This window comes from Terrapene carolina, unplaced genomic scaffold (assembly GCF_002925995.2).
Source record: "Terrapene carolina triunguis isolate 2854851 unplaced genomic scaffold, T_m_triunguis-2.0 Scaffold95, whole genome shotgun sequence".
Lineage (NCBI taxonomy): Eukaryota > Metazoa > Chordata > Testudines > Emydidae > Terrapene > Terrapene triunguis.
Window position 1 is genome coordinate 40132721 of NW_020664446.1, and position 9209 is coordinate 40141929.

At 43.8% G+C, this 9209-nt stretch overlaps 1 protein-coding gene across 1 annotated transcript in view; it reads left to right on the forward strand.

Annotated features, from left to right (window-relative positions):
* Positions 1–9209, forward strand: part of MICU1 (mitochondrial calcium uptake 1) — a 236120-nt gene that overhangs the window by 29443 nt on the left and 197468 nt on the right. Inside the window, exon 2 of the mRNA XM_029911332.1 lies at positions 7996–8157. Within this exon, the coding sequence (XP_029767192.1) occupies positions 7997–8157 (161 nt within the window). The 5' untranslated portion in view covers position 7996. The remainder of the gene's footprint in view (positions 1–7995; positions 8158–9209) is intronic.

Sequence of the window (9209 nt, forward strand, 5' to 3'; positions counted from 1 at the left end):
CTTCGTGGATCCATTAGTGAGAGCTCCTTCAGCAGGGGTTAAAATCAACTCTTGTGAATTTGTAGTGAATAAAGAGAGAGCACTGAAATTGTCATACATGCACTGGGGGTGGGCAAGGGGAATTTAAAAATCTTTTTTAAAAAAAATCTCATGATTTGGGGGATCTGACTCCCTGGTTTTTGAATTTTGGGAGTTAGCAATTTTGGGAGAAGCAATTTGTTTTCTCTGTTCTTTTTTATGCCCCCTGGAGCACTGAAGGATCAGGTCTTCACTTGACACATAGTGATTCTCCATTGGAGCAGGCAAGAGGAGGAGAGTGAACCTTATGGTGCCCATGAGATTTTAATTATTTCTTCTCTGCTCCTGCCAGTGCTGCTGAGTGTGTACTTTGCATAGGACTACCACAGGCATCAGCCGTTTTCTTTCCTGTGTATGGAACCTGCAGAGCAACATTCTGCAGATGCATTTGTAGGTCCATAAGTCATTTCAAGGCCTCTTCTGTGATATTGTGAATATCATTCAATTCACTTCTGAATCCATAGTTGGGGCACTGCATTTTGATGTGTTCAATGGTTTGGATGTTCACCGCAGAGGCACAAAGGGGAGTCTTTCATTTTCCACTTGTGCATCAATAGACACATCTTTGGTTTTTCATAAAATCATAGAAATGTAGAGCTGGAAGGGACCTCGAGAAGTCAAGTCCAGCCCCCTCAGCTGTGGCAGGACCAAGTAAACCTAGACCATCTCTGGCAGGTGTTTGTCCAATTTGTTTTTAAAAGCTTCCAGTGATGGAGACTCCAAGACCTCCCTTGGAAGCCTATTCCATGGCTTAATTATCCTTATAGTTAGAAAGTTTTTCCTAATATGTAACCTAAATCTACCTTGCTGCAGATTAAACCCATTACTTCTTGTCCTACCTTCAGTGGATATAGAGAACAATTAATCACTGTTCTCTTTATAGCAGCCCTTAACATATTTGGAAGACTGTTATCAGGTTGCTCCTCAGTCTTCTTTTATCAAGACTTAACATACACAGTTTTTTCACCCTTGCATCGCAGGTCAGCTTTTCTAAATCTTTTATCATTTTTGTTGCTCTTCTCTGGACTCTTTCCAATTTGTCCACATCCTTCCTAAATTGTGGTGCCCAGAATTAGACACAGTACTCCAGCTGGGGCCTCCCCATTGCTAAGTAGAGTGGGGCAATTACCTCCCGTGTCTTACATTAAACATTCCTGTTAATACACCCCAGAATCATATTGGCCTTTTTTTTTTTTTTTTGCAGCTGCATCACATTGGCAACTCATATGCAGTTTGTGGTCCACTATAACCCCCAAATCCTTTTCAGCATTACTATTACTTAGCCAGTTATTTCCCATTTTGTAGTTGTACATTTGGACCACATTTCCCTAGTTTGCTTATGAAAATGGCATGCAGAACTCTGTTTAAAAAAAAAACATACTAAAATCAAGGTATATTGTGTCTACTGCTTCCCCTCCATCCATTAGGTCAGTAATCCTATCAAAGAAGGAAATTAAGTTGGTATAGAATGATTTGTTATGCTGACTATTCCTTATAACCCCGTTATCCTCCATGTGCTTGCAAATTGCTTGCAGATGGTACAGAACTACTCAAGATAGTTAAGTCCCAGGCAGAGTGCAGAGATCTACAAAAGGATCTCTCAAAACTGGGTTACTGGGCAACAAAATGACAGATGAAATTCAGTGTTGATAAATGCAAAGTAATGCACATTGGAAAACACAATCCCAACTATACATATAAAATGGTAGGGTCTAAATTAGCTGTTACCACTCAAGAAAGAGATCTTGGATTCATTGTGGATAGTTCTCTGAAAACATCCACTCAATGTGCAGTGACAGTCAAAAAAACTAACAATGTTGGGAATCATTAAGAAAGGGATTTATGTAGAGGCAATATATTTTATTTCTTATTATGCATATTGCCTCTATATAAATCCATGGTATGCCCGCATCTTGAATACCACGTGCAGATGTCGTCGCCCCATCTCAAAAAAGATATATTGGAATTGGAAAAGGTTCAGAAAAAGGCAACAAAAATGATTAGGGTTATGGAATGGCTGCCATATGAGGAGAGATTAATAAGACTGGGACTTTTCAGCTTGGAAGAGAGACGACTAAGGGGGGATATGATAGAGGTCTATAAAATCATGACCGGTGTGGAGAAGGTAAACAAAAGACATAGTATTTTTCCATTACCCCATACAAGTGCCGCAGTGCAATCTCTATTGTGAAAGTGCAACTTACAAATGTAGATTTTTTTAATTATATAGGTGCACTCAAAAACAAAACAATGTAAATTTTTAGAGCCTACAAGTCAACTCAGTCCTACTTCTTGTTCAGCCAATTGCTAAGACAAACCGAGAAGATGATAAAGCTCTATGTTAGTCTTCTGCTAAGTCAGTTCATTTGTTTTTTCTGCTAGTGAGAATCCGTTCCTGTCTCAAAGCAGTACAAGTAGCTATAGTTGCCCTTATCTATCAGAGATGTATCTTTTGACCTAGGAAAATCCTTTAATTAGACATGCTCTGCAATTGTAATTATCGGGCTCTTCTGAGCAGAGGTTTAGAGTAAAGCTGTTTGGTTTATCTCCTCTAAATGGTAATAATGTGGTTGTTTTTGTTCATTCAGCATAGTAATAGTCTATGATGATTTTTATTATAATATGACAGAAACAGTAGTTAGGGCTGGCGGTCCCTATTTTCAGTGACTCAGATGTTTAACAACAAGGAGTCTGGGGGTACCTTAAAGACTAACAGATTTATTTGGGCATAAGCTTTCCTGGGTAAAAAACCTCACTTCTTCAGATACAACAAGATTTGCTCAAACTGCCCTTTCACCACCATTTCTATGCCACAAAGAAATTAGTATTGGCATATGCAGTATTGCCAGTTACAAACATTAAAAAGCATGAATGAGGCCATTCAAAATCATGATTGGTTATAAGCTATTAGTCATGATTGGTTATAAGTCATTTAAAAACACCTTTTGGGTTCTTTATTTGCCTTCTGGTCTGAGCCTTTAGGTTATGTTAAGTCAGATTTTCTGGCTTTTCACTGCAACCATGAAGGACAGAAACTTATTTTTAAAATATTTTTAAATGAACACAGAATGAACCCTGAGATTCTCATGCAATCTTGATTCCAGCAGCTGGGGTTTAGAGAGAAAATACCATGAGGCTTGTGATAAAATTGTGAGAGTTAGTTGGCAACCCCTTCAGATGGATAGCATGGAAAGCTTCAGTCCCACTTGTGCATTTAAAAAAAAAGATAGATGTATTTAAAACAGTGAGTTAATGTGGGAAGTGTTTTGCTTTAGCTCTGTCTAGCTGATGCTATTAGGCAAACTTTATACTATGCTCTTTTGTGTAAATATAACAGTATATCAGTAACTGATTACTGTATGCAAGGGGGATGAGTTAGCATTTCTGTGAGTACAATAGTTCTGCAAAATTTAGGCATTTCAGATTGGCAGGCATAATGCTGCATTAACATAAGGTTCCCTCTCACCCCAAACTTTCTTGATGCAAGTCTTAGCCACATTTTTCACTATCATTACAAAATGTTCTTATCTTCTGTTTGTTTTTTCACAATTCTGTCTTGTATAGCTGGAATGAGGGAGAGAGACCCAAATAAGAGGACAGAAAAATAGTAGATGGCTTTTCAACTTGTGTGTCACTAATTTTTTTAGAAAAAATAACACTTGTATAACTTCTGAGTTTGCATATGTAATGGAAATAATTCCCAAGAGAGAGAGTGAGAATTTAGATTAGTGTGGGATGGAAGTAATTTTGAATCTGAAATGAAGGCCATCCTTCGTAATGCAGGGCCATTTTATGCTGTGCATGTGAAAGATTTGCGGGATGATATGTGATGGCCATTGTTGCATTAGTATTTCCCTGAGAGTTTTCATTATGAACATTTAAAAGCTTTTTTTAAAAGGAATAAATAAAACAACATTAATCCCAAAGTAATTTACTTTCTGGCTTGTGTTTATAAATGAGCATAAAATTATAACTATTCAAATTCAACGGCTAATGAAAGTACTAAATGTTATGGCAATTACCCTAAAAATCAGAGTTATGGGCATATTAGAATAGCCTATGTCTTGAGCCACCTTTTACAGAACTCTGACCTAAGTTAGGAAATAACAGCTGAATGTCACTTGATTTCCCAATGAAGTTGCCTTCAAATCTGATGTTTGATGTCAACAGATTGAAAACCTTTGTCTACACTTCTGCCTGGTATTTGTCTTCTAGGTACCTTTTAAGCTGATGTTACATAAATTGTTAATGTTTACTGAAATAGTGTATGAAATATTATACTGAACAAAACAAGAAGCCTTTGGAAGTAATCTTATAATACAGAATGCCCTGCTTAAGAGGTGTACTAAAGAGGGCAGTGACTTAAAATATGTTGTCCATAGACCTCTGATAAAGAATAAATAGATTGGGTAAAGACAGAGCCTCTGAAGGCAGCAGCTGCTGAGTTTCCTGCAGCTGGAGAAAGCTCCCGGAGGTGGAGGTAGGTCTGATCTCCCCAGTGCTGGTGGGAGCACCCCAGCTGGGGGCTCCTAGCTGCTAGTCAGGGCCAGTGGTGGATTAATGTATCGGCCTATGGGGCCCGTGCCCTGGGCCACCAGACAATTTGAAAAATGGGTGTCTCAGCCCTGGCAGGAGCTGTGGGGGCTGAAGCCCTGAACTCAGGCACCCCGAGCCTGGGCAGAAGCTGGGGGGGGGGGGGGGCAGAAGCCCCGAGCCTGGGTGGCCCGGAGCCTGTGCACGAGCAGTGGGGGGCAGCAGCCCTGAGCCCTGGCTGGAGCCGGGGGGGGGTGGAGCAGAAGTTTGGAGGTTGGGCAGGATCTTCAGGGGGCAAAAGCTTCAAGTCCTGGCTGGAGCTGCGGGGAGTGGCAGCCCCCAGCCCAGGTTCCCTGAGTCCTTGGCAGGAGCCGCAGGGGGTGGAAGCCTTGAGTCCTGGCTGGAGCCCAGGTAGGAGCCCCGGGGAAGGGTTGGGGGGCAGCTCCGAGCTGGGCAGGAGCTGTCGGGGCTGGAGCTGCAGGAGGTAGCAGCTAGTGTTCCCTCTAATTTTCCCCACGAATGTGTGGAATGAATTTTGTAATGCGCAGCAATATGGAGGTGATGTGTGACACCATATTGGTGCACATAACAAAATTCATGTGGCGGGGGGGTGAGGGGGCTCAGGGCTGGGGCAGAGGGTTTGAGTGTGAGTGTGTGTGTGTGGGGGGTGAGGGCTCCAGCTGGGGGGGTGAGGGCTGCCCCGGGGCTACGGTGGGGAGAGAGGACTTTCCCCCCCCCCCCCCAGTTCTCTGTCTCTGCTGCGTCAGGTCCTGGGCTGGGGCCGCAGGATAGGCCCCTCTCCTCTGGCCACGGCAGGTCCGGGCTGGGTTGGGGCCGGGGGAGGGGTGCCTCTCCCCAGCCACAGTCCTGAGCACCTGCGTGGCGCTTAATAGGCTGCTGCATGGCCGTTCAGCTTAGAGGGAACTTAAGTGGCAGCCCCCAGCCCAGGTCCCTGAGCCCGGATGCTCCCAGCCCCAGCAGGAGCCGTGGGGTCGGGGCAACACTCAGTCCAGGTCCCTGAGCCCCGTCAAGAGCTGCAACTACTACACCCCCGGCAGGAGCTAAAGGGGTGGTGGGGGGGAGCAGCAGCCTGGAGCCTGAGTGCCCAGAGCCTGGGTGGGGATGACGGCGGCGGCGACAGCGGGCAGAAGCCTGAGCTGCAGGGGGAGGACAGAAGCCCTGGACTAGGGCATCCTGAGACAGAACAAGAGCTGCGGGGGGCGGCAGCCCAGAGCCCAGCTCAGGGGCTGCTGCTGCGCAGAAGTGAGGGTGTACCACTCTCATTTCTGCACTGCCTGTGGAGGTGGGTCTGATTTCCTGCCATAACAGCCATGCAGGGGAAGGACAAGTCCTGTCCCTCCCCAGCCCACCTGACTTCGGAGAGATCAGATTTCATGGGGAAAGGCTTATTTCACGATCCGTGACATGTTTTTCACGGCCATGAAATTGGAAGGGCCCTAACTATATACTACTGTAATTTGAGGGGAAAAGTAAATACATTTAAATTAACTCTGGCTTTTGGAACAGGGGTGTGTATGTGTGTTTTCTCAAGCATAAAGATTTGTTTGTGCAAACTAGTCCCAACATTACTAAATTGTGAGCTTCTAGTAATGATAAAGCTGCAGTGCAGGTCTATAGGAGTGTATTGCTGCTTGCACTGTAAAACGCTAATTGTATCTGTAGGCACTACTTTGTATTGACTGCTATTGGCTCCTCTCACTTGATCTTGAGCAGGTCAGTAAACGTTTGTGAAAGGTGGTAGTAAGAGTATGTTAAAAGCTAAGGAGAAGGAATGAAGTTGCTTTAAGAAATTATGAGCTTCTTCAACAGGAGGTTTTCTCCTTGAAAATATGATAAAGGCCTTTTCATATTCTGAATTTTATAATGCATTAATCTATCTGGAGAGATTTCATAGGAGTGTGAATTAGATCAGTAAGGATTTTTCTTCACTAAAAGACACAACACTTTTATCCTGTAGCATTTCTCCTTTGTAATTCAGACTTGCTTTTTGTGAGCTTGCACCGTGCAAAAGTAATTTTTATTTTAAATGTTTCTATTTTTGTGATTCTATCACCTGTAGAGGGTGTCTTGTTCTCAGATGCAATCCTTGCAGTTTATCGATTTTACTATTTTAATAACATTTAGATCGGCAGCTCAGTTTTCCATTTTTCTCTGCACAACTATTTCTGTGCAGGGCAGTGAAGTACACATAGTATTTTAAAAGACATACTTCAGGTTGTGTAATGTTTTAGTTAGAGCAGAGTCTGAGCGTTGAGCTCCAGGCTAGATAACCCTCTCCTCCCCAGTCATTTAAAAAATGTAACAAAGAGCCTTCTGGCTTTTTCAATAAAGTAAAATTTATATTCGTTTTTAGCTTGCCTTCTAAGACTGTGTCTTAGGCAGAACGGATTGTATTAATTTGCAGTGCTTATTTCTATGCCCTGTTTCCATCTGTAACACTATGATACTTGAAGAGAAATAAACAAATGTTTTCACTTCATATATGAAGTGTTTTGGAGAACTTAGAGGCGTAAAAACTGCTGTAAGAAGAACCGAATAGACAGCTGAGTCATGATTGCAAAGTGTGTCAGCTGGGCTTGTGCAAATTAGTAATCTCTGCAATTTAGAGAACCACTCACTAAGTAATGTAGCCGTAGCTCTCTGAAAGGGATAGTTTGTTTCAAAACAAATTATCATAAAAGATTTGTGGTAATATGCTGGTTTTGTATGATTTATTTGTTTCTGTTAAAAACTAAGGGTGTATCTAGTTGGAGCCTGCTTCTAGAGGCCTGTCTTCTCTATTGTACGAAATTGACTGGTGGATGAAAAAGGTTCCCAAAAAGGGTCCCCATGAACTGGTAAAACTGTTAGGGTAGAAAGGACAAAAGTTTCTCAATCAGCATTTCCATTACACTGTTGGAAACTCTTTCCACTGGGGTTTGTATAATGGCTATCACGAAGGAGCTCTTATCCTGATTGAGGATGCTGGGTGCTACCTCAACATACATATTAAAGAGTAATAGTATGGCAACTTTCAACACTGATTCAGGGGGACTGTTGCTGACATCCCTTGTCAGATGCAGGACAGTTGCCTAGTGTAGGTGAGTCGTTGGAGGGGGGAAGTGTCTCATGTTGCACTGCAGTGACCCCTTTGGTTGGCTCAGGTGTGTCATTGACAAGTTCCAAAGGGAGCTCTGTCATCTTTCCTTTGCTGGAGTGATAGTCTAGCAAATTGGTGGACTGAAATAAGGATGACGTGAAATTCTTTGGCTTGGAGAATACCTAGTTGGAAGAAGGAGGAAAGTAATGAAAAATTGAATTGCTTTTGTACTGCAGCACTTGCTGCTCTATTTGCAATAATAATTTGTTTCCCTTACTTGATAGGATGTTTCGCCTTCGAGTTCTTGCTGCTGTGGCAGGCTTAGAGGCTGTTTCCCGATGTTACCATGGAATGGCACATCCCACCAGAAGCAGGCAAAGACTTATGATGGCAGCTTTCATAGGAACAACTGCAGCAACAGCGAGTGCTGGACTCCTGTGGAAGAGGTAAGTGCTCTCAGGAGTCATTCTTGAACAGAACTTCAACCTGCTGCTGCTTTGGTCCTCCGGAGAAATTAATGTGGAGTGAATTTTACCTTGATCGTAGGAGCAACAGTAGACTATGCAAGGCAGCATCACTGCCTTGAGTTCCATTATGTGGCGGGGAGCAGCTCTTGAGTGGACCCCATATCCATGCATACATCTGGACCCCATATCCTACATGCAATAGAATTAGGCTCGGAGGGTGTTTGGTAGATGAGCAGGAGCTTGACTAGATTCTGTGGTTACATGGATCTACTGGACAGAACCCCTTCAAGGTTTCTAAGAGTTGTCCCCCTTATTCTAGCTACAGAAGGGCTGTGGAGCTGTCATGCCTTGCCCACTGACTGGGAAGCAGATTATGTATTCAGGCACAAAGTCTAACTAATACAGTACAGACCCGTTTATGCGCGGATGTCAAGCCGTCACGACCACGTGTTAACGGACTGCGGGTTAAGAGGGCCATGCTGAAATATCTTAAGATATCTATAGATACATGTATAATTATCTAGGATTACATACGTGTTCACAGTGTCCCAAATACTGCAGGCCTATCTGTTAACCGCGCTTTGCAAGAATATAAATTCAAATGTGTAATCTAATAAAAACATTATTACTACTACACAGGAGTGAAAGTAACTCAGGACACTTACCGATACAGGGCGGAGGTGGCTCTGGCCCCTGGAAAGGGCGAGGCCTCGGGTGGAAGGGGCGGGGCTAGGGGTCAGCATCCCCCAGCCAGCCCTTCCAGGCCGCCTGGTCTGCGTCACCCGGAATTTCCATGGTGATTTAAAGGGCCCAGGGCCCTTTTAAATTGCCAGCCCCAGGGAAGCTGCTCCCTTTGCGCCCCCCGCCCGTCGCAGGGACCTTAAAACGCTGCAGCGTCCTGTGCCGTGGCAGCGCTTTAACATTGCTGCGTCCTCCCCCGCTCCCCCTCCCGTTGGCGACCCAGCACTGCTGCAGCAAAGGACCGTCCTTAAAGCGCACTTTAATGTCCCTGCCCTTTTTGCCTCCCTTGT